This window comes from Mastigoproctus giganteus, chromosome 4 (genome assembly GCF_048544385.1).
Source record: "Mastigoproctus giganteus isolate SK-2022 chromosome 4, ASM4854438v1, whole genome shotgun sequence".
Classification (NCBI taxonomy): domain Eukaryota; kingdom Metazoa; phylum Arthropoda; class Arachnida; order Uropygi; family Thelyphonidae; genus Mastigoproctus; species Mastigoproctus giganteus.
This window is the reverse complement of record NC_143578.1, coordinates 2011547-2038718: the sequence shown is the minus strand read 5'-3', so window position 1 is coordinate 2038718 and position 27172 is coordinate 2011547. Positions and strand designations below refer to the sequence as shown.

Here is a 27172-nt window from a genome sequence, read left to right as displayed (position 1 = left end):
CGTAATCTGAACAAGTGGAAGGATCCCATCAGAATTCAGCGTGCTCAACCCATTCAAGGCCTTATAGACCTCAATCAGATCACCGCGCAGGTGCCTAGTCTCCAGCCACTGCAATTTGCAGAACTTAAGCCTCTCTTGGTAAGAGAATCCCTTCATTCCCCTCACCAATCGTGTTGCTCTTCTCTGTACACGCTCAAGCAAATCTACATCCTTCCTAAAATGAGGCCTCCAGACCTGTACGCAGTACTCAAGGCGTGGCCTGACCATTGCCTTATACAGAGGGACAATCACCTCCTTTTCCCTGCTAGCAAAATTCCTATATATCATTGACAAAACCCCATGACCTGCCCTAGCAGCCTGTCTGCATTGCTCAGAAAACTTCATATCTGACTGCACAATTACTCCCAGGTCTTTTTCATTTTCTACCACCTTAAGTGTAGTACCACACAGTTGGTACGTTTCTCTGGGGTTACTTCTACCCATATGCAGTACTTTGCATTTGTCAAGGTTGAACTTCAGTTGCCACTTCTTAGCCCATCTGCCCAAATTATCTAGATCCTGTTGCAGTAGCACACTGCCATTACTGTCATTAACAACCCTGCCAACCTTTGTGTCATCTGCAAACTTCGACATTAAGCCTGATATACCTTCATCAATATCATTGATAAATATATATCAGGCTTAATGTCGAAGTTTGCAGATGACACAAAAGTACAGGTCAATGTTAAAAAAAGTCATGAGTTAGGGTTAAATTTGAAAGTGTCTGCAATTGTGCCCAGACATGAAAGGAGGGAGTTTATGATGAGAGCCTTGTCAATCAGTTCGGCCCTGGAGACATTGTTCAAGGCTCATGGGGTAGAATTTTTTTCAACAGGGTCTGTGCTTGTTAACAGGAGAGAGAGATTGCTTCTACCGGGATGGATACACTTAAATAGAATGGGTGCAAGAATATTTGCGGACGCTATCGCGGCAATGTTAGGTGGATTGGAAAACTGCTAGCTTGTGAGGGGGGGGATTCACAGACTAACAAATTAACAGTAGCCGCAAGCAGAGTTTGGAATGATTCTTGCACTGTGTCTATTGGAATGAGTAGCAGCCCAGAAAGCAAGTTGCTGGAGATTTCGGGGACTGCTCGGGGTGGTGAAACAAGTAAATACATGAGCTGTGTTAGAGTAACTAAGAGTAAGAACAATTGTATGCATACTTGCATTTTTCACCAATGCTAGGAGTATAGTAAATAAATTTGATGAATTTGAAGTGCTGATCAAGACATCAAAGGCAGATATTGTTGGGATATCAGAGACGTAGTGTTAACACACATATTAGGATTACAGAATTGGAATTTGGGGAGTACAATGTGAACAGAAAGTATAGACATGAAAGGAAGGGAGGAAGGGTTATGCTGTTAGTTAAGAAACACAAAATATAAGGAAATGCACAGATGGACAAGGCAATGTGGAGTCAGTTTGCTGTGACATAAGCACTGGGAAAGCAGAAATGAAGGTGGGAGTTTGTTATAGGCCTAATGACTCTGATGAGTACAATGAACAGTTATACAAAGAAATAAAGTGGGCCAGCAAATCAGCATTAGCATTAGTAGAGGCACATGATGCAAGAAAGCTTGAAGTGCTAGTCAAGATATCAAAGGCAGATATTGTTGGGATATCAGAGACATGGTGTCACACAGACATAAGCAGTGCAGAACTGGAATTTGGGGAGTACAATGTGTACAGAAAGGTTAGACAGGACAGGAAGGGAGGAGGGGTTATGTTGTTAGTTGAGAAACACATAAAATCTAAGGAAGTGCATACAATTGATGTGGGTGGACAATGCAATTTCAGTCAGTTTGGTGTGACATAAGCACTGCCAACTGGGCAAGCTGTGTGGGTAAATAAATGCCTAGCAACCCAAAGGTCGCAGATTCGAATCCTGCCTCGGGCTTGGATCAGAGTAGTGCAAAAACCTTGGGAGGTGCATTGTGGCCACAGCAGCAGATGCGCCAACAACTAACAAAAAAAAAAAACAAAAAAACATAAGCACTGGGAAAGGAAAAATGAGAGTAGGTGTGTGTTATAGGCCTAATGAATCTGATGAGTATAATGAGCAATTGTGCAAGGAAATAGAATGGGTCAGAAAATTAGAGTGTCTTATAATGGGGGATTTTAATTTCCTGGATATTGACTGGAATTTGTGGGTTGGTCACTCACACACTAGCAAGGCTTTTGTGGATTTATTGGATGATTGTTTTCTACAGCAGCATGTTGATCTGATTATCAGTAGTGATTCTTCATGCATTAATAATCTGCAGGTAAATGAACCACTAGGTGGCAGTGATCACAGTGTGCTGAAGTGGAATTTACTCAAGGAGGTAACTACCATCAAGGGTAAAGGGAAGGATTTTTGCTTTCGTAAAGGGGACTACGGTGGTCTGAGACAGTGTTTAAATTCAATACAGTGGAACCAACTGATGATGTAACAGCAAATTCAAAGTGTGAAGTGTTCGAAGAACTAATCTTGGAAGCTACTAGGCTTTTCATACCAATAAAGAAATATTGTTCAAGATTTAAGCCTAAATGGATGTCAGATAAGCTAATTAGACATGTGACAGAGAAGAAAAATGCATGGGATATATATAAATTATCATGTGACACAGAAGCCTATGATAGATATAAGCTGGTATGTAACCAAGTTACAAAGGAGGTTAGGCAGGCGAAGGTAGATTACAAGAAATCTTTGGAAAAGAATGCAAAGAAAAACAGCAAGGAGTTCTTTACTTATGTAAACTCTAGAAGGAAGGGGATGAATCACATTGGTCCACTTGATATCGATGGTTCAACTGTTGATGATCCTGCTCAGGTAACTAACAAACTAAATGAATATTTTTCATCGACATTCACACATGAGGAGTTATTCAGGGAGAGGAATGCCAGAGGTGTATTCAACTCTGGCAGTCTAGATAAAATTGTAATAACTGAGAGTAAAGTGGAGGAGAAATTGTTGAAGATAAACACAAGAAAGGCACCTGGGGTGGATGGAATCTATCCAGTTATATTAAAAGAGGCGGCATAGGAAGTAAACAAACCCTTAGCCATTATTATGAGAGCTTCTCTGGACTCAGGGGAGGTACCCATGGACTGGGGATGTGCAATGTGACCCCCAATCCACAAAGGAGGATCAAAGGAAGACACAGGTAATTACAGACCTGTTAGTTTAACTTCTGTTCCAGGGAAATTAATGGAGGCACTGGTTAAAGAAGCATTGCAGGATCATATTGACAAGACTGCAGTTATAGCTCGGACACAGCATGGGTTTGTTAAGGGGAAGTCTTGTGTGACAAATGTTATTGGATACTATGATGTTATTGTTATTTGGTTTTTAGGAGCATTAGCAACTAAGGCCATATTGCTCTGGGGATATACGGTGGTCATTCCCTGACCTTTCTGCATCCTCAGTATTTGGTGGGCACGGGCTCCAACCCCGGTCTAATCAAGAAGCGTGTGCTACGCACTGCTGCTCCTGCCCACCTGGCTATGGAGGTGCCATACTATGATGTAGTCACAAAGGAACTGGATGCAAAGAATAACTTTATCATAGATTTGCATCTTAGAAAGGCCTTTGATACTGTTGCACATGGACGACTGCTGCACAAATTGGAGCATTATGGCATTGGAGGCAAATTGCTGCTATGGATAAAGGGATGGTTGAGTGGGAGAAGACAGAGTGGTAATCAATGGACACTGCTCTTCATGGACTAATGTTATTAGTGGAGTCCATCAGGGATCAGAGTTGGGTCCATTTTTGTTTTCTGTATTTATAAATGATATTGATGATGGTATATCAGGCTTAATGTCCAAGTTTGCAGATGATACGAAGGTTGGCAGGGTTGTTAATGACACTAATGACAGTACACTGCTGCAACAGGATATAGAAAAGTTGAGCAGATGGGCTGAGAGGTGGCAAATGAATTTTAACATTGACAAATATAAAGTACTACATACGGGAAGCAGTAATCCCAGAGTAACGTTTCAACTCTGTGGTACCACACTGACAGAGTACAGAGTATTTTTGGGTCTAACGGCACAAGGGATTTACCCAATCTCCCCTTATGTTCTTTGTATCGAAGACAGTATGCTGTCAAGGCCAGAGGTTTAAAAGTATGTGGGTCATGTGTTGTGTAATATGTTGTGCCCCTTGTTCCTCTGGCTTGTTAGCCACCAGGCCCCAGGTGGGACCTGTTGTTTATGTACTCCGCCACGTGGAGGCCAGCCAAGTTTTCCCTTAAAAGTGTGCTCTGGCAGATCCTACCACCTATTTCCTGAGATTTCAGTGGCTAGGACTTAAACAAATAAATAAATAAATAAAATAAAATAAAATAAAAATAAATAAATAAAAATAAAAATAAATAAATAAAAAAATAAAATAAAAAATAATAAAAAATAAATAAATAAAAAAATAAATAAATAAAATAAAAATTCTTTTATTTTGGGCACAGATGGTATATTATACTCTGCTTAGAGGAGCTATAAGGGATAAACACTGGAGGTGATAAGATTTCCTAATAGGTCGGGCATGAATTTTGGTGTTTTAAATTTGTACGTGTGTAAGGGGAAAGAGATGGGAGGGGAGGGGAGGTGGAAGACTGGGAGGTTGGAAATTGGAAGAAAGAGGTCTATAGGGAAGATGACTCCTGTTGAAATAGTGGGGTATGCCCATGCCCCACCAGAGGAGAAAGATGGGTGGCAGGAGACAGCAGGCCGTCCCCTCCCCCCTGCTAGTGAAAGAGGAGTAAAAAGTAGTCTAGACAGAGCCGGGGCGCCATATGGCTGTATGGCATCATAAGATGCAATCTTCACCTTTGTGTTCGGGTCTGTCGGAGGTCCAAGTCCAAGTTGCAATCTTCATCTTTGAATTAGTCCGGTGGAGGTCCAAATCCAGAAATCAGATCCAGTTCGTTACGTTCATGTGTTGTATCTACTTCAAGTGGTCACTAGGTCAGAGTTTTGCAGTCATCTCAGGTATTTATGTCTGTGTTTTCATAGGTTAGTGAAGATGTGGCTGGGATTTTTGTCTTTCAAAGAGTTCACGGGCAAAAACAGTGAAAGCCTGGTAATTATCTTCTTCTTGCAATATTATTTCTTCTCGGTTTCTTAGCAAGGAGTTGATGCGTGTATATAGCTGACATCTGAGGTCCTCATAGTTCTCACAGTCATGGATAAGATGTTCCCAGGTTTCCTCCTGACCGCAGTTACAGCTCGGTACCACACTGACAGTGGTAGAGAATGAAAAGGACCTGGGGGTAATTGTGCAGGCAGATATGAAGTTTTCTGAGCAGTGCAGACGGTCTGCAAGAGTAGCTCATAGTGTCGTGTCAATGATATACTGGAATTTTTCTAGCAGGGATAAGGAGGTGATTATCCCCTTGTATAAGGCAATGGTCAGACCACACCTTGAGTACTGCATATAGGTCTGGAAGCCTCATTTTAAGAAGGATGTAGAGCTGTTGGAACGAGTACAGAGAATGGCAACAAGATTAGTGAATGGAACAAAGGGTTGCTCTTACGAAGAAAGCCTTAAGTTTTGCAAATTACAGTGTCTGGAGACTAGGCACCTGTGAGGTGATCTGATAGAGGTGTATAAAGCCTTGAATGGTTTCAGCATGCTCAATGCGGATGAGATTCTTCCTCTTGCTCAGAGTAATCGCCTGAGAGGGCATAAATTTAAATTGAGGAAAAACGGTTGTAGGATATATGTGCAGAAGTTTGCCTTTAGCCAGAGGGTGGTTGATTGCTGGAACAAACTTCCACCTGTCGTTGTAGAAGTTGATAGCTTAAATAGATTCAACGCAGAACTTGACAAACATTTTGAGCGAGTGGATGGGTGAAAAATTTTTTTTTTGTTTGTTTTTTTTTTGGACCCAACACTGAACCCTGAGGGACCCCACTAATAACATTAGTCCACGATGAGCAGTGTCCACTGATTACCACTCTGTCTTCTCCCACCCAACCATCCCTTTATCCATAGCAGCAATTTGCCTCCAATGCCACACTGCTCCAATTTGTTCAGCAGTCTGCTATGTGCAACAGTATCAAAAGCCTTTCTAAGATTCAAATTCAGTGAAACTTCTCCTAACGGACATCTCTCTACAACGGACATTTTCAAATTCCCCAACTCACCTCCATTGGTTTTAACGTGTTTGCAGCTTCTGTCTAGCGGACATTCTCTGTAATGGATGCGGACAGGCAATCTGCACTGTTTCGTTTAGATTAGCACTTAATTTGATCTCCTCATAACGGACAGCGGGCGAGCTCACGGCCCTTTTGTTAGGAACTTTTCTTCCTCGTATTGCCTCAATCGTGTGTTTATTTTCTATTTCCGATTCTCTGAATTTTATCAAGGTTTACGTCGCGGTTCTAAACCCTTTTTCAAGAATTTAAGGCATGTGTAAAACTTCTGATGAATTCGGTGTGTGCATGGGGGGGGGGGGTTGATATGGTCGGCCTTTCGTCTTTTCAGTTTCAGTTTTCAGTTTTGTTTAGTGTCGTGTGAAGTGCACAATGTCTTCTCGTAAACATTTAACTTTAAAAGATAAAGTCGAACTCATTAATGCGTATGATCGGCAAAAAAATAGTGTTCGCACTCTCTCTGCAAAATTCAAAATCGGGAAGACGCAGGTAAGCGACATCCTAAAGAAAAAAAAAAATGAACTGCTCAAACAATTTTGGCAACACGGAAGTGATCAGGTTCAAAAATCATTCCCGAAAATTGTTGGACTTCAAATTTGTCGCGCACATGCTAAAAAAAATTCCCATTAATGGGCCTATTATTAGGGAAAAGTCTTTGGGGGTTGCGAAATCTATGGGAGTAAATGAGTTCAAAGCTTCTGTGGGATGGCTAGACAAGTTCAAAACTCGGCATAAAATTTCTTGGAAAACCGTAAGTAGTGAAGGTGAATCTGTTTGATACTGGGGTTGTAACAGAGTGGACCGTCAAATTGGAAGATTTATGTCATGATTTTGAAGCTAAGGATATTTACAACTGTGACGAAACAGGGTTGTTTTTTTAAAGCTCTTCCTGAAAAAACAATGAGTCTTAAAAACGAAAAGTGCCAGGGTGGAAAAATTTCTAAGGAACGCTTGACTGTACTATTGTGTACAAATATGCTGGGAAACTTTGAACAACCTCTTGTTATAGGAAAACCACAAAATCCTCGTTGTTTCAAGGGAATAAAGTTGAATCTTTTGAATGTTGACTGGAAGTCTAATAAAAAAGCGTGGATGACACGAGATATCATGAGCGAATGGATAAGTCACTTTAACCAAAACATGATTCGTCAAAACAGAGAAATTATTCTTTTCATGGATAATGCTGCATCTCACCCGCACATTGAATTGTCCAACATTCAAATCATTTTTCTGCCACCAAACACAATTGCAGAGTGTCAGCCCTTGGATCAAGGGATAATAAAAAATTTTAAACTTCACTACAGAAAACGTGTTTTAAGACATCTCATTGCAAACATGAACGATGTAACATGTGCGAGTGACATTGCAAAGAAAATCAGCATCCTAGATGCGATTCAATGGATTTCCTCTTCAGTAAACGCAATTAGAAAACAAACTGTCGTGAACTGTTTTGTAAAGTCTGTCTTCTCAAACGCAAAAATTGAAGCTGTGAACAGCAATGTGGAGCACCAAGAAGAACAAGAACTTCAACATCTATTGATAATGTACGATACTTCCGCTGCAAGTGACCCTGGCTACAAAGATATAGACTCAAACCTCACTACAGAAGATGGTGCTCTAGATATCAACAACATTATCATCGATATTTTTCAAGAAGTTCCTCATGAGGATGAAGAAATGGAAGGAGGTCATTCTGTCGAAGAACATATTAACGACGAACCACCGATGAAAATAGAAGAAGCGCTCATACAAATCAATCGTTTAAAAATGTTTTTCGCCGCTGAAGAAGATACTGAAGGACTTTCGATGGTTTCTTCACTCCAAACAAATGTTGAAAACAAAATTATCAGCCATAAGAAGGTGCAGAAGAAAATAAGTGATTACTGTATGTATTTTTCTTAAGATAAAGTCATAATATGCATAGCACAATTGTATGTATATTATTTACAAAAATATTGTGCAAAATCTGTATATAATTTAATTTAATTTTACATTAAACGTTTAACGATTTTTCTTTATCTCTTGTGTATGTAATTGTATATTATTTACAAAAATATTGTTCAAAATCTGTATATATTTTAATTTAATTTTACATTAAACGTTTAACGATTTTTCTTTCATTCTTTTTTTTTTCTCCCTCAGACTTCTTGTTAGCGGACACTTCTCTCTAACGGACACATTTTCGTTCCCCATGGCTGTCCGTTAAAGGGAAGTTTCACTGTATATGATATTAAAGTTATTTCCTGCATCATAGTATCATAACAAAACCATGCTGTGTCCTAGCCATAACTGAAGTCTTCTCTAGATGATCCTTCAGTGCTTCTTTAACCAGTGCCTCCATTAATTTTCCTGGAACCGAAGTTAAACTAACAGGTCTATAATTACTTGTGTCAGCCTTTGATCCTCCTTTGTGAATTGGGGTTACATTTGCACATCTCCAGTCCATGGGTACCTCCCCTGAGTCCAAAGAAGCTCTCATAATTTTGGCTAAGGGTTTGCTTACTTCCTTTGCTGCCTCTTTTAATATAACTGGATAGATCCCATCCACCCCGGGTGCCTTTCTTGTGTTTATCTTCAACAATTTCTCCTCCACTTTACTCTCAGAGATTACAAGATTCTCTAGCTCACTGCCAGAGTTCAGTTCACCTCAGGCATTCCCCTCCCTTAATAACTGCTCGTGTGAATGTAGATGCAAAATATTCATTTAGTTTGTTAGTTACCTGAGGATCATCAACAGTTGAACCATCGATATCAAGTGGACCAATGTGATTCATCCCCTTCCTTCTAGAGTTTACATAAGTAAAGAACTCTTTGCTGTTTTTCTTTGCATTCTTTTCCAAAGATTTCTTGTAATCCACCTTCGCCTGCCTAACCTCCTTTGTAACTTGGTTACAGACCAGGTTATATCTATCATAGGCTTCTGTGTCACATGTTAATTTATATGTATCCCATGCATTTTTCTTCTCTGTCACATGTCTAATTAGCTCATCTGACATCCATTTAGACTTAAATCTTGAACAGTATTTCTTTATTGGTATGAAAAGCCTAGTAGCTTCCAAGATTAGTTCTTTGAACACTTCCCATTTTGAATTTGCTGTTGGTAACATCATCAGTTGCTCCCACCTTATAGAATTTAAATACTGTCTGAGACCACCGTAGTTGCCTTTACGAAAGCAAAAACCCTTCCCTTTACCCCTGATGGTAGATACCTCTTTGAGTAAATCCCACTTAAGCACACTGGGATCACAGCCACCTAGTGGTTCCTTTATCTGCAAATTCTTAATGCATGAAGAATCACTACTGATAATCAGATCAAGAGTATTACTCCCTCTAGTTACCTCCCGAACATGCTGATGTAGAAAAAATCATCCAATAAATCCACAAAAGCCTTGCTAGTGTGTGAATGAGCAACCACAAATTCCAGTCAATATGTGGAAAATCAAAATCCACCCCCCCCCCCATGGCGCCTCCGTAGCCAGGTGTGAAGGAGCAGCAGTGCGTAGCACACGCTTCTTGATTAGACCGGGGTTCGAGGCTGTCACCACCAAATACGGAGGATGCGGAAAGGTCAGGGAATGACCACCACATATCCCGGAACAATATGGCCTTAGTTGCTAATGCTCCTAAAAAAAAAAAAAAAACCAAATAACAATAACAAATACCCCCCCCCCATTATAAGACTTTCTGATTTTCTGGCCAAATATTTCCCTGTACAGTTTCTTATTATACTCATCAGAGATATTATCCATATAACACAATCCTACTCTCAATTTTGATCTCCCAGTGCATATGTCACACCAAACTGACTCGACACTGCACTGTCCAGCGATGTCATCTGGCTTCACTTCATTGGATTTTATGTGTTTCTTAACTAATAACATAACCCATCCTCCCTTCCTATCCCATGTTTGGTCTCCAGAGCTAAGTTCCAGTCAACCCTTCCCTATCTCTTCCATCATGCAGTATGACCGATGAATTTGGAGGTTATGATGAACATTATGGCAAGATCCAACCTTCCTTACATTTCGAGGGTACAGCTCTAAAATGGTATTCACAGGCCTGCAGCTAGTTAGTATACTGTACTGAACCTATTGGTAACTCTTTAGGAGGCTTCCAGATCAGCTAGTGTATAATCTTGCTACTTCTACTGTGAAAGATAATGACTGGACGGAGTCCGTGTAGTGTGTATGCAGGGGGCATTGTCGAGGCCACATTATGTCAAGGATCTGAGTATATTCTTACCATGTGTATGGCATATCCAAAAGTTTCATTACTTCATAAAATATATCCCACCCTCCACTTTTTCCTACTATTGAATACACCATGAATTGTCAGGTGCCTCCGTATCCAGGAGCAGCAGTAGCACACGCTTCTTGATTAGACTGGGTTTCAAGCCTGTGACCACCAAATACGGAGAATGCAGAAACGTTAGGGAATGACTACAGCATATCCCTGGAGCAATATGGCCTTAGTTGCTAATGCTCCTAAAATAACAAACAAACCATGAATTGTTAAACTAATAATCTTAAATTACAATTTGGTGCACTGATGGAACAATTTAAGTCAATGAAAAAACGGGTGCTTGCCCTCGAGAATAATGCATCTGGGAGCTCATCAGGGACTCAAGACTCCAGCAATCTACCAAGTGATGCACACCTGATTCGGGCCTTAAAACAGAAAAACCAAGTGCAAACTACTCTGGTTAAGAAGGACCTCGTTTTATTAGGAGACTCCATTGTCAGGGAAACGGGGAATATTTTTTGTAATAAGGATAGGTGGAGTAGAACCAGGGTATGTCTGCCGGGAGCAACTATTAATGATGTCACCAACAGATTGTCAGATTTTAAGGGGGGTAAAGAGAATATTATTATTCATGTGGGGACTAATGATATTAAACGTACACGATCTGACGATTTGTTGGAAAAATACAGGACCACGCTGAGGAAATGCCACGAGCTTGGCCACAATCTATGTGTCTGCAATTCTGCCCAGACATGATAGGAGGGATTATATGTTAAAAGCTTTGTGGATTAACTCAAGATTTGAAGGATTCTGCAAGGCTTTAGGGGGGAAATTTTTATCAGCTTGCCCCACACTTGTAGGTAGAAGGAATTTGTTTTGTAGAGGCGGGATACACTTAAACAAAGGTGGTGCAAAAGTTTTTGCCAGTATTATTGAGGATACCTTAAAGGTTCAGGGAAATTGCTAGTTAGGGGGAATGTGGGTAATACTGACACGTGTTTATCTGATAATATTGGTCAAAGTAACTCTTGCACATACCTCAAGAGTTCTTATCTGTTACCCCAAATGGACATATTATCTAGATGTTCTGGGGACAGAAACGTTTCAAGTGAGCGGGTAGCTAATACCAGGGAAGATAGCCTAAAAATCTTCAAGGGTTGTGTTAGGGTTGTTAAATATACAAGAACAGTAAGTCTTAATTGTTTATACAGTAATGTTAGAAGTGTCGTCAATAAAATGAGCAAATTCGAACTGCTGGTTAAAACAAGTAACGCGGACATAATAGGGCTTACGGAAACGTGGTGCCACCCGGAAATGGGGGATGATGAGTTTCAGTATGGCTTGTATAATGTATTTAGAACGGATAGGGTAGATAGAAGGGGTGGTGGGGTAATGCTTCTTGTGAGAGGCAGCCTGAGTGCAACGATAGCTTTCCTGGATTCAGACGTTTCACATGCTAGTATAGAATCTGTATGGTGTGAGATAGTTGGAAACAAAGGTATAATGCGAGTAGGAGTAATCTACAGACCAGGTGATTGTGAAGATTATGACGAAAGCCTCTACGTGCAAATGGAATGGGCAAGGAAGCGTCAATGTCTTATTTTGGGTGATTTCAATTTGCCTCTAATTGATTGGAGTAAATGGGAAGGAAACTCGACATGGGGAACAAAATTTTTAAATCAACTAGATGACTGTTATTTGTATCAACATGTCAGGGAAAGTACTAGAGAAAAGAATATCTTAGACCTCATCATCACCCATGAATCAGATGACATAACAGGGCTGACAGTAAAGGAACCAGTAGCAGGAAGTGATTGCGGAGTTCTACGGTGGATGATGATGAGAGAGGTAGCAGCAGTAAAAGGCAAAGGAATTGGTTTTAATTTCAGAATAGGAAATTATGATGCCTTAAGGTACTACATGGCCTCTATTAACTGGGTAGATATCGCGCAGAGAATGAATACATTTGAACTGTGGTATGATTTTAAAACATTAATCAGATTCCTTGAATGCATATATACCATTAAAAAAATACTCCATGAGGAGGGTTTCAAGTTGGATGAATAGTGAAATTGCCACATTACTTGAGCAGAAAAAGGTGGCATGGAAAAGAGCAATAAAAAGTACTAAAGCCTATAACAGCTACAAGGTGATCTGTAATAGAGCCACAGAAAAGGTTCGACAGGCAAAGGCAGTTTATGAGAAATCACTAGCAAACAGAGCAAAGAGGGGGATGGGATAAGGAATTCTTCACATATATAAATGCCAAGAAGAGCAGGACAAACCAGATCGGACCTTTACATAAGGGAAAGGGGATAGTATTAAATACACCAGCTGCCGTTGCAGATGAACTCAACAGTTATTTTGCATCGATATTTACAAATGAAAAACCTTTTGTGGCACTGGGTAATTATGGGAGTGAAGTTGAAAAATACAGTCAGTCCTCATATAGCATGATAGTTGTGTTCCCAGAAACCCTCGTGCAATATAAACAACAGGCCCTATGGGAAAAGTAGGGTTAGGTGCCGACCACCTAAGATTGTACACACATTTGTAACCAAAACATTACCAAACACAATAAATAATTGTAATAAAATACTTACGTATTTTATTACAATTATTTATTAGTTATTAATAAATTATTAATTATTAATTAAGTTATTAAGTTATTAATACAATTATTTTATTAATAGTCGTAATAAAATACGTAAGTATTTTATTACGACTATTACATAAAAAAATATTGCTAATGCTTTTGCTTCTGTCGTAAGCAAACTTGTTTTTTGTTTGATTTTCTATCCTAACAGATGACAGCCGTTCCATCTCTTCCAATTCTTTGTCTTAATCTAATGGATTTTAATTACACTTTGAGTTGTTTTTATTTTCTCTACATTCTTTGTAATTCTCAGCGTTGCCTCATTTAGGTCTGTAGCACGTGCAATATCAAATGGTCTTTAATTTCGCTCAAAGCGTTTCACAAATTCATATTTTTTCTCTATCGACAGAGGCAGACTGGCCATAAGCCTTACCGGGGAAACCCCTTGGGCTGGAGGCCGGCGTGATTTTGGCCATAAACCATAGTATGAGGCCACTACCAATTTTCCCGTGTAAGAATTTTTGACCTAGTCCGCCTCTGTTTATCAATATTGCTTTTCTTTTTCCCTCTGAATCTGCAGTGTCTTCACCAGGACGCTTCCTTTTCACACCTTTTAAGTATTTTACTCATTTTTAGGGAATAAAGCACAATTACAAAACGAGGAGGCACGCTTGATACACATAAACAAAGCTGCACGCATGTAGCAACTGAATAAACAACACGGTAAAGGCAGAGATACACTATTAACACCTCACATTTTACTAAAGCACATTTCTTGGGGTTACTACCATAAAACAATTTCCAGTTGTGTTTCTGCTGGCGGAATCTATTAACTGGTAGTAAACTCGATCTAATTGCATTTGCGATAATACCGATAGCTGGAATTGTGTGGGTTTTTATGTTATTATGGTGAAATGTGTTTCCCCTTCACTGATATAAAACACATAAATACATTTTCAGAATCTTCTCTTCATTTCTATCGTGTTGCGTTCGGTTGGGGTGATTCTGCGTTCGACTGCCATTTCTTGTAAACACAAAGGCGAATCATGCATAAGCGAATTCGGTTTGTGTTATATACGATATCGTTCCCCTATTTATAAATCGTGTATGATCGAATTCATGTAGTGTAAACACGTGTTATACGAGGACTGACTGTATGTACTTAATGATATTGAAATTTCGCAAGATTATTTAATGAAAAACTGTTGAGCCTACAGGCCAGTAAGGCTCCTGGAGTTGATGGAATATACCCTATGATCTTAAGGGAGGCGGCAAGTGAGTGCATTGAACCATTGAGGCTAATTATGCGAGCATTGCTAGACTCTGGGGAGATTCAGTTGGATTGGAAAAGTGCCAATGTATCTCCCATACATAAGGGTGGCTCTAAGAGTGAAGTGGGAAATTATCGACCTGTCAGTCTGACTTCAGTGGTAGGGAAAATCATGGAGGCAATGTTCAAGGGTGGAATTCAGGATCATTTGGATCGAATTGAAATTCTCAAGGATACTCAGCATGGTTTTGTGAAGGGAAAATCATGTTTAACAAATCTGGTTCGCTCTTTTGAAAGGGTCACTCACAAGCTTGATTTAGGGAATAATTTCGACATTGTTTATTTAGATTTCAGCAAAGCTTTTGACTCAGTCCCACATGAGTGGTTGCTTTATAAGCTGGAACAGGTTGGAATCATTGGGAAAATCCTTAGATGGATAGCAGGATGGCTTCAGGGCAGGAGGCAGAGGGTTGTGATAAATGGCTATTCCTCAGATTGGGTTGATGTAAGAAGTGGGGTTCCCCAAGGATCAGCATTAGGACCACTGTTGTTTTTAATTTTCATAAACGACATCGATGAAGGGATAGAGGGCGTGATATCTAAATTTGCAGATGATGTTAAAATTGGTAGAGTAGTTAATGATCACTGTCAAGCTGAGCTTCTTCAGAGAGACCTAGATAGACTTCAGGAATGGTCAGAAAAATGGCAGCTATGCTTTAATCCAACAAAGTGTAAGGTATTACACCTGGGAAACAGTAATCCCAAAATAACTTATTCATTTGGTGTAGTTCGACTAAACCCAGTACTGGAGGAAAGGGACTTGGGTGTTATGATATGGTCAGACATGAAATTCTCTGAACATTTTAAACAGGTTGCAAGGAAGGCCCATGGTGTCCTATCGATGATCTATCGAACTTTTGCAAGTAGAGATAGGAATGTGATAATCCCATTATATAAGGCTTTTGTTAGACCACACTTGGAATACTGTGTTCAAGTATGGAGACCGCACCTAAAGAAAGACATCGAGCTTCTTGAAAGGGTGCAAAGACGAGTAACTTGCCTGGTGAGATCAGCAAAAGGGTATCCATATGAAGAAAGACATGAATATGTGGGTTGCAGAGTTTGGAAACTAGACACCTTAGAGGAGATTTGATTGAGGTGTTTAAGGCTGCGAGAGGCATCAGTAAAATGGATGAGGATGGAATTTTCAAGGTTATAAATGATGCTAGAACTAGGGGACATAAATTCAAGTTACGGGGAGAAATATTTAGATTGGACTGCAGGAAGTTTTATTTTAGCCAACGAGTTATAAATTACTGGATTAAGTTGCCTACATGGGTGGTAGAGGCTGACAGTTTGGGGAAATTCAAAGGTCATATGGATAGTACCTTCTGGTCAGGGAAGCACATAGGATGATAAGTTTAATTTCCTTTTCTTTTTCTAATTATTATTATTTATTTATTTTATTTTATTATTTTTTTATCATTGTTTTATTCGTTTTTTTTTTTTTTTTTTTTATTGCTGGTGCAGCATAAGCCATGGGCTTTCTTGCACCATGCGGCCATTACTGATACTAAGAGGAAGAATCCCATCGGCATTGAGCATGCTCAAACCATTCAAGGCTTTATACACCTCTATCACATTCACCTCGCCGGTGCCTAGTCTCCAGGCACTGTAATTTGCAAAACTTAAGCCTTTCTTCATAAGAGCAACCGTTTTGTTCCATTCTCTAATCTTGTTGCCCTTCTCTGTACTCGTTCCAGCAGCTCTACATCCTTCTTGAAATGAGGCCTCCAGACCTGTATACAGTACTCAATGTGTGGCCTGACCATTGCCTTATACAAGGGAATAATCACCTTATCCCTGCTAGAAAAATTCTTGTATATCATTGACTAGACACCATGAGCTACTCTTGCAGCCCGTCTTCACTGCTCAGAGAACTTCATATCTGCCTGCACAATTACCCCCAGGTCCTTTTCATTCTCTACCACTGTCAGTGTAGTATCACAGATTGGGTTGATACGTTGCTCTGGGGTTGCTGTTTCCCATATGTAATATTTTACATTTGTCAATGTTAAACTTCATTTGCCACCTCTCAGCCCATCTGCTCAATCTTTCCAGATCCTGTTGCAGCAGCATAGTGTCAGTAGTGTCCTTAACAACCGTTGTTAAGGAAACTACTGACGAGTACTTGATAATAAGCTGTTACTGTGGTAAAACAAACTTTTGTTTTAGCGTTTCATGCTAGACAAAACTCGTGTGCGCGTTTTGTTTATCTAGCATGGCCACGCGGGTACCATTCTTGATTTTCATATGTAACATATTTATGTATTCATATCTTAGAAAGAGACACACGCAGTGTTGATAACTTCTGTAAGTATTTTATTTTATTTTATTTTTTCATAAGAAGTGAGCGCAGTGAGCAGGGGAGGAACCCCCTTGTTATTATTGTTTCTTTATTTTTTTTTCTTGCCCAGCATAGCAGAAGCCTGGGGCTTTCTTATACTTTATGGCTAATACTAAATACTAATTATATTTTAATTGGCACTGAAATCTATAATAATGAGTTATATAAACGTTATTTTAATTAAAACTTTTTAATTTTTGTTTAGGTGCGGCGAGGAATTGGACCTCTTGCTAATTCTAGGCGAGTTGGACCACAATTATCTAGCACTGTCCATTTGTTTTTTACTGCTACTGATGGTAATCTGTATCTGACATGATCTCCATCATTTTGCTTTTCTTTGGTTATTGATTATATAAAAGAAATTTAAACCAAATGTGTTCTCTCTCCTCCAGCCATATTGTTTTATAGAAACTTGTGAACGTTAAACAGCAGTCATGAAAATAGATATGTTCTTTGTGTATTTCATTTCAAAATATATGGTGATTATTTAGTAATCATTTAAGTTTTTTTAAAGTTTTATTTCCCTTTGATATGAATATGTTTAAGCACCATTTATTTTCATGGTTATAATCAGTTTCATAACTATAAGACAAGATTAACATTACATTATTTTAGTGTGACAACAGTGGTAATTTTAAATAAATTTTTGTGTTGGTCATGAAAATAGAAAATCCTTTCATAAGAGAATGAAAAGGCAAATTTATCAATCACCACCACCCCTTTCTCACTATCTTTAGAAAAATTTTTGATGCAACTATTTGAAGTTTTGGTAATGATAATTTAATAAACCTTGTATTGTCAAATTAACAAATTTTATGCTTAATCACATGTGAAGTGCATCTTATTTAAATGTTACTTAATTCATTGTAGTTTAAAAAAATATATAAAATCATGAAAAAGTAAAATAGATGTACTTCAGGTAAAATATTTGATATTTATATACACATATTTGCTTATTAACATTTGTTTATTTACCTATTTAGCATATAACATATAAACAACACCATCCACAACAAATTGTTGTATATACATGTGAGAGTAAGGTTGTCAGGGTGGTGGTGGTGGTGATGAATAATATCTATAACTTAATCCTAGATAAGCATTTATACTAATTGAGTATGTGCTGATGATGCTGGAAGTGAAAGTTGGAAAACAAGAAATTTGATATAATGAAAATATTTATACATGATAAATACTGTTTATAATTATGAGTATAAAAAAAAAAGTATAATATGAAATCAAAAGTAAAAATGAAACATATGCAGTGTTAGAATAAGGTGAAAAGAATAATTAAAGAATCACTGAATTTTAGTGATTGTTATTGTTAAATGTATTTATCTATGCTTGTGAATCTGGGTGAGTAAATTAATATGAAATAGTCAGTTAGTGGTACTTTTCAATCTTTTCCAGACAAAAATTTATAGAAGATTAAATTACTAATTTTGGCTCTTGTCTTAAGATACCATTACGTGTTTCCTAAAAAGGCAATCCAGTTCAAATTTACAAGTTTTTGTGGTGTTCATTGCACTACCAAGATTTGCCGTTATACAGAAAATATGCTGTTCAAATTTTCATGGCCATTTCTCATGACCTTCAGTTTTTTCTATGAAGTTTTTTTTTTATATAATCATTGCATGTATGTAAATATTTGTATATTGCCATTTTTAATAATTGAGAATTATACTTTCACCAGAATAAAAATAAATCTATATTGATTTTTTGGTTGCATGCAACGTACACTGAGAGCAAACAAAAACTAACACCGATTAGCAATTTATATGAACTGTAAGTTGTCTTTTTTTTCACCCTCTTGTGTTATCCATTCATTTTAAGTATTACTGACATGAGATTGTTTTGACTTTGCTTCTTTCTTAGGTGTCATTTATTACATTACTGTGGTGTGTTGGGTGTGATTTATTGCATTACTGTAGTTTGTTGTTTATTTTTGATATTACCTGTTTTAATTGTTATTTGTTAATTGCCTTAACTACATGTTTCAGTGTCAATTAGTTTTAATGTCTTCTGTGTTTAGGTTAATGAAGTGAGATTCTTTAATATCTCCAGTTCCATCTGCATCATTTCAAATAATCTTAAATTTATCTGCTCTTTGGGAAAAATTTACTTTATTGTTTCTAGTAAATTTTGCCCTTTTGATATATTCATGGATCCCTGCCCTTCAGAATCATATAATGTTGCTAAACATGCCAGGAATGATAAGTTAGGAACAATCATCTGTAATCCTCTGTTATGTCCAGTTTTTCGAGATGCTGAGCAAATTTCAAGATCAGAACTGTTCATAGCAGAAAGTCCACTTTGTCACTAAGCAGAACAGCATGATGCAGAGCTTGCTTCATCACTAAGCAGACAACAAGATGTTAAACTGAAACAAAGAGCAGTCGGCTTGTCTACTTAAATTGATTGATCCAAATTGGTTAAACATTGTTTAACATTTAAGACAGATTGTAATAGTAAAGTTGCTGTTATGCTAATATCAGATAAATAAAGAACCACATTAATACTGAGATAACACACACACATCCCTTGGGACAATTGAAGGAAGAATCTATAAATTCAGAATGTAATCACATTAGTTTGAGAATAAGTCATGAGGCAGTTTCAAATTAAAAGAGGATAATCTTGTGTGAAAAAAAGGGAAAATGATGTGTTAATTAACAGTTCATATAAGTATATAATATTTGTAAGCTTGCTATCTTCTCACAGCTTGTCTTTTATATTTAAAATCTTTAGCAAAATAATAATAATATATGCTCTGTGACCTGTCAGCCAGAAATAAAATGTACAAACCTTTCTTTTGATTCTTCAATGGACAAAAGTGCATTAGGCTGCGGTGTGATACTTTGAATTATAGAATGGCTGTGTGTGTGTGTGTGTGTGTGTGTGTGTCCTAGCACAGCACTGAAGCCTAGATTTTAGCATCACCGGCACCTAGAGTATGGTCAAATGACCAGGAGTGTGAATGATTCACACACCCCATACCTTGCAATATACAGTGTTGCTTTTCCTCTCAAATTAACTAGTTTTATTCTGAATAAATCTAGATATTTTTATTCTGCATAAGTTCCTGATTAATCTGATGATCCACATTATATTTCTTAATATAACATTTGTTACATAACAAAAAATATTGCATTAGATCTGCATGGATTTGTATATCACTTTAGGTGTATTTTTGTTGCTCTTAGTGTAATTTATTACTTGTTTTGATTTTTTTTTTTTTTTTTTTTAATGTTTAATAGTTGTATTCATCCATCATTTAGACTTTCATTATTAACCCACCAGTGGAATTCCATTAATTCATTTGGGTCCTCACTTTAGATGCTGAGTTTTTGATAATAAACATATTTAGGCTAATGCCAGGTGCTATAACTTCACAAGAGATATCTTGTTTATTGGCATGCCATTTTAAATTGTTTTTTTTTTATTTTATGGCTCTTTATTTTTGGCATATAAAATTTTGCTGTACAAAATGTTTGTTTATAATTTTTTTTCTATTGTAAATTACATAATAGATTAGCATTTAGCTATATAATAGCTAAATGCTAATTCTTATGCACTTCACATTTTTGAAACATTTATATTTTAATACTATATTTCAGTGAATGAAATATATTCAAATTTGAATAAATTTGCATATATTTGAATAAATACTTAAACATTTAAATAAATAGATTGTTCAAGAAATAATAATGATAGTCGAATAAAATCATGAATTGTTTAATACAGTTCACACGGACTTTGCATTCTGTATTTTTTCATTATAATAAGTAAAAACTTCAACTTTCTTTCAAGTTGACATATGTTTTAGAATCTTGATTTGGATGGGGGAGGCAATGATTTGTATTGTGGTTTACATTGTCACTATTAATTTAATGTGGGTATTTTGAAAACTCATCTCTGAATACTCAACTTTAGATAATCAAAAATTAATTTTAGCCAAATTTTAGCCGTAAGGGTTGAACTGAATTTTTTACTATTTTTAAAAACAAAGTGATCAGAATTCTGGAGACAAATACCATGTTTGCTGAATGATTATTGTATACATGTATTGTATACATACATATATTGTATTTGATGCATGCACCAGTTCATCAGTGGCATTGGTTTAATTTTGGATTGCAGTGCTACAGAGAGTATGTTATGTGCATGTATATGTGTGTGTATGGACTCCTAATAATTGTTGTAAATAAAGCTTGTAAATAAACTTTAGGTGTCTTTTCTGATGTTTTCCACATACATAGATTAGTTTTCTTTCAAATATTGATGAACCTCACAAATATAGTAATTTGCAGAAATCTTATTTTAAAGTATGTCTTAAATGTTTCTTACCAAATGTAATTTAGGATCATTTTCCTTTGCACTTTAATTGGATAATCTGTGCATTTCAAATACCAAGAGCCTTATTACTGGGAAGTCAATATTTATTTAGTTAAAAATGTGTAAATTAGGGTCGTTATACTTTGTAGGTTAATTGGATAATCAGTGCATTTCAAATACTGAGTGCTTCTCAGCATGAAAAATAATAGGAATTGTACCAAATTTTATTGCATAGTAACATTTCTCTCTCAAGAAGGAGAAATACTTTAATGACAGAAACCCAGGCACTGAAATTAATTTTATAAACCCAAAGAATAGTATAAAATTAAGCTTTTAAAAATCAGAGTTACTTTCATTATAGGTCTTCCTACTGTACTTATATACTCTCCACTCTGGAATGTACCCAAGGAAAAAATTAAAATTTTGATGAACTTGTCATAGTAAAATAATGTAAAATATATTTGAAGTAAAGAGGAAATAACAACGAATGTTTTGAACCATTATTTCCTCCTTGGAGAGTATTTAGTAATAGTAGTTGCAAATGATATAAGGAAGCAGTCTAATGCAGCATTTAAAAAAAACAAAAACAAAAAACAAAACCATTTCCCAAAATGTCCTGTGCCTCTGATAATCTATTTATTTTTTAAATTTATTAAAACTAATTACTTTACAACACTAGATGGAAGTTTGTTCCAATAATAAACTATGCAAATTTCTGGACATCTGTCCTTCAGTCATCCTTCCTGAGTTTAAATTTATGCCACCCGTCTATCTGTGTTGCCTGAGAAAGAAAAAGAATGCCATCAGTATTTCCCATACTCAACTCATTCTAAACATTAAAGAAATGTTTAAGATGATGTTTCAGGTAAGATGTCTGAAACGTCACTTTAATGTTTAGTGGTTTGGGCTATAAGCTTAATAAACTATAACCCCGGGGGCTCACATCTAGTGAGTATGGGCTTGGCAAACCCAGGGTCCTGAGCTGGATATCATCATTCTTCTCTTTCTTGGTGATTCCTTTCTACTTCTCTCTCTCTCTCTCTCTCTCTCTCTCTCTCTCTCTCAGGGGGTAACTTGGGAATTTTTTTTTTTTTTTTTTTTTTTGGCTGGTGCAGCATAAGCCTCAGGCTTCCTTGTACCATATGGCCATTAATAATAATAATAATAATATTATTAATTTCACTTGGTATATGAATGGTGTAATTAAATATAGTAATTAACCTTCATGGAAAACAACTGTGTAATGTCCTTCCTTAACTATATAAAATCACACTTCACTCAATGCCTCCTCTGTTGTTCCATCAAAAGAATTTTGAAAGATCTATGAAAAGAAAATGCCAGGTCCTGATAGTCTCCCCACTTGCTCTTGGACCCAGGGCTCCAATTGATCCCTTTTTACATTTATTCCACTGTTATTTTTAATTTTTCCTTCTGCTTGGAAATTTTTTCATATTCAGGAAGTACCTAAAAATGTTGACAGATACCTCCCATACATTTATTTTCCCTATGCACTTACCTCTACTCTTAGCATAGTAGATGCATATAAGAAGAATCTTTATTGCAACACTTAGAATGATAATTGACATAATAGTAATTGCAACAGCCTGTCACTGTGCCGTGACAGGCTGTTGCCTCAATAAGCCAAAAAATACATAAGTGAAATAAAGTAAAGGTAAATGGAGAAATGACTTTAGTATACTACATATATAGAACATTAAGTGAGTATACAAACCATTTGTTTCAAAAATATATACATTGAAGTGCATAATATATACATAGTTAATTGAATTAAGAGTATACATTGCCGAAGACTCATATTATAATAGTAGTCTTAGACATGAAGAAAAGCATTTAACATGGTATGGACACGTAAAACAGATATCAAAAGACTACCTTGAAGTACTGTATACAGGTCTGGAGGCCTTATTTTAAGAAGGATGTAGAGCTGTTGGAACGAGTACAGAGAAGGGCAACGAGATTAGTGAATGGAACAAAGGGTTGCTCTTACGAAGAAAGGCTTAAGTTTTGCAAATTACAGTGTCTGGAGACTAGGCACCTGCGAGGTGATCTGATTGAGGTGTATAAAGCCTTGAGTGGTTTGAGCATGCTCGATGCTGATGGGATTCTTCCTCTTGCTCAGAATAATCACCTGAGAGGACATAAATTCAAACTGAGGAAAGACGGTTGTAGAATTGATGGGCGGAAGTTTGCCTTTAGCCAGCGGGTGGTTGATTGCTGGAACAAACTTCCATCTGTCATTGTAGAAGTTGATAGCCTAAATTAATTTAAGGCTGAGCTCGACAGGTATTTGGAACGAACAGAGGTGTGAAATGGGAGTGGTTTTTTTTTTTTTTTTTTTTGGCTGATGCTGCATAAGCTTGCTTTCTTGCATCATATGCTAATGCTAATAACCCAAACTGCATTTTCTAATGCAGCCATTCAATCCACATTTCTGATAGTTGGTTAAAATGCTATGGCAAGGTGACCAACATTTTTTTTGTAGAAAGAGAATAGGTCTAATATTGAAACAGCTTTAATATGAAAACTAGTTTTAAATTACATAGTGCAGTTGTCTCATACCTTGCATACTTGCGTTCCTGTAAGTGTCACATAAGCGAGTTCATAGTCTCACTGTAAAATGCAATTGTAAGACCACATTTGGAATACTGTGTTCAAGTATGGAGACCTCATCTGAAAAAAGCCATTGGGTCCAAAGACAGGCAACTTGCATGGTGAGATCAGCTAAAGGGCAACTATATGAGGAAAGACAGATGTTGAATAGATGTGCAGAAATTTGCCTTTAGCCGGTGGGTAGTTGAATGTTGGAACAAACTGCCATCTGTCGTGGAAGTTGATAGCTTAAATAAATTCCAGGAAGAAGTGGACAAACGTTTGGAGCAAATGGATGGGTGAAATGGGAAGTTTTTTTTTTTTTGGCTGATGCTATATAAGCTTGCTTTCTTGCATCATATGCCTCTACTAATGCTATGAATGGATACCTCCAGGAAGAAGAAGAGGAAAACCTAGGAGCACGTGGATGGATGGAGTACAGGAGTGCATGATAGCCTACGGTTTAACTGACCAAGACACCTTGAGCTGCACATTGTGGCAAGAAAAAATTCCTACCAAAAAATAACTTGTAGGCTGAGTAAACCCATTGTAAATGGAGACACTCCTCTTGAAGAAAAAGTAGCAGCCTTGGCTACCCCACATGTGATGCAAGAAAGCAACCTTATACGGCATCAGCCGAAAAAAAAAAAAAAAAACCTTCCCATTTCACCCATCCATTCACTCCAAATGTTTGTCTAGTTTTGCCTTGAATTTATTTAAGCTGCCAACTTCCACAAGAGAAATTTTGTTCCAGCAGTCAACCACTAAAGGCTAAAGGCAAATAATCTGCACATTTATTCTACAACTGTTTTTCCTCAATTTGAAATGTCCCCACAGGTGAGTAAGCTGAGCGAGAGGAAGAATCCCATCAATATTGAGATCGCTTAAAGCATTCAAATCCTTAACACCTCAATCAGATCACCTCGCAGGTACCTAGTCTCCAGAAGCTGCAGTTTGTAGAATTTAAGCCTTTCTTGGTAAGAGCAACACTTTATTCCACTCACCAATCTTGTGGCTCTTCTCTGTACTCATTCCAGCAGCTCTACTTTCCTAAAATGAGGCCTCCAGACCTGCATGCAGTACTCAAGGTGTGGCCTGATCATTGCTTTATAAAGGGGGATAATGCTTGTATATCATTCACAATACACCATGAGCTACTCTTGCAGCACTTCTCAGAAAAAATTCATATCTGACTGCACAATTATCCACAAGTCTTTTCATTCTCCACCAATCTAAGTGTAGTAAAGCACTGTACTTTATTTGGGTGTTACTGCTATCCATATGCAGTACTTTGCATTTGTCAATGTTAAACTTCAGTTGCCACCTCTCAGCCCATCTGCTCAACTTTTCTAGATCCTATTGTAGTACCGTACTGTCATAAACAACTCTGGCAGCCTTCGTATCGTCTACAAACGTGGACATTAAGTCTGTTTTACCTTCATCAATATCATTCATAAATACAGTAAACAACAAGGGATCCAACACTACTGGGGATGCCACTAATAACCTTAGTCCATGAAGAACGGTGTCCATCGATTACTTCACTCTGTCTTTTCTCACTCAACCATCCCTTTATCCATAGCAGCAACTTGCCCTTAATGCCATACTGCTCCGATTTGTGCAGCAGTCTTCCATGTGCAATAATATCAAAAGCTTTCCTGAAATCCAAGTATATGATATCAAAATTACTTTTTGCATCTAGTTTCTTCATGACCACATCATAGTATCCAATCAAATTGTTCACACAGGACCTCCTTAACAAGCCCATGCTGTGTCTGAACTATAAGTGCAGTCTTGTCAAGATGATACTGCAACGTTTCTTTAACTGGTGACTCCATTATTTTCCCTGGAACAGAAGTTAAACTAACAGGTCTGTAATTACCTGTAAATCCACAAAAGCCTTGCTAGTGTGTGAGTGACCAGCCCCCAAGTTCCAATCAATATCTAGGAAGTTAAAATTCCCCATTATAAGACACTCTGATTTACTGGCCAACTCTATTTCCCTGTACAGTTTCTTATTTTACTCATCAGAGTCATTAGGCCTATAGCACACTCCCACTCTCAATTTTGATCTCCCAATGCTTATGTCACACCAAACTGACTCGACACTGCACTGTCCAGCGATGTCCACTGGCTTCACTTCCTTGGATTTTATGTGTTTCTTAACTAATAGCATAACCCCTCCTCCCTTCCTATCCTGTCTATCCTTTCTTTAGACGTACTCCCCAAATCCCAGTTCTGCATTCCTTATATCTGTGACACCACGTCTCTGATATCCCAACAATATCCGCCTTTGATGCTTTGAGCAATACCTCAAATTCATCAAATTTATTTACCAAACTCCTAGAATTGGTGTACACGCAAGTATACATGCACCTGTTCTTTTTCTTAGCTACCCTAACACAACCCATGTGTTTACTTGTACCCCAATGACTCCCAGCAGTCTCTGAAATATCCTGCATCTTATTTTCCAGAAAAAGCCCTTGCTGTCTACACCTGAGACCAACTAACTCAGCCACAGAGTGAAAAAAGCCCATAAAAGTTCCTCGTTCATCAACGGGATTCGAACCTCGGGCTTTTTACCCTGTGGGCTATCAGTATTGTCACCGATACCAATACCCCGGGGTGCATAGTGTTTGGGTCAGGCGCCACACTTGGTTTCCCACATCTGCACCGCATGTACGCTGTGAAGAAATACAGTACTACTGTAAATACCAGAAAAGTGTTGTCTGTTGTATATGGCATTGCGTTAGGTTCTGTTGTGTGTCCTCGCATTTAGCCACAGGGCCCTAGTAGGACCCTACGTTGCCCACACACACCACTAGGAGGTAGCCAGGCTGTCCATAATTCTCTGGCTGGTCTCTGCCAGGGTCGCCTGAGGTTTCTAGGCAAAGCCAAATAAAAAAAATAATGATAATAAATAAATAAATAAATAAATAAAATAAGATTTAAAAAAAATTTTAAAAATGCTGGGTTAGCAAATCATCCTACATGAGGGTTAGCAGAGAGTCATGTCTGGTTGAGTTGTGGCAAGACCGTGGGTGCCTTGTCCATGAAGATTGTTTTCGGTTAGGGAGTACCGATCCAGTCCTGTTCTTGTCCACTTACAGAAGAAAGAGAGTGTCCTTTAGAGATGAAGGATAAGATGAGTCGGAAGGCTAGTTATCAATTGAGGCAGTTGCCTGTGAAAGGTGTGATCTTGCAGCAAACAGGTCCTGGGCAAACTTGGTAAAAGCTAGGTAATATTCCTGCTCAGCGATGTACAGATATTCTCTGCCTCGTGGGAGATCATGTATTTTGGAAATTAAACCGCATCTTAAATCTTCGTAGTGAGGACACATAATCTCAGTCCTCTTCCCAGCCACAGGAGCAGTAGAGGTCCTGCTCAATACCCATCAGGGTCAGCTTCTGTTTGATAGATCCATGCCCGGTAATAAGATATGTAGCATGGAGACCAGAAGAGAACCAAGAGGGAACTTTGGGGAAAACTGTAGCGACCTGGAGAATAAATTTCTTCGTGATTGGTCCTT

At 37.7% G+C, this 27172-nt stretch overlaps 1 protein-coding gene across 1 annotated transcript in view; it reads left to right on the top strand.

Moving 5' to 3' along the window:
* mms4 (Methyl methanesulfonate sensitivity 4) overlaps positions 1-17085 on the top strand; it is a 219978-nt gene extending 202893 nt beyond the window's left edge. Inside the window, exon 12 of the mRNA XM_090371307.1 lies at positions 16903-17085. Coding sequence (XP_090227433.1) covers positions 16903-17013 — 111 coding nt within the window. The 3' untranslated portion in view covers positions 17014-17085. The remainder of the gene's footprint in view (positions 1-16902) is intronic.
* The last annotated feature ends 10087 nt before the right edge of the window (positions 17086-27172 follow it).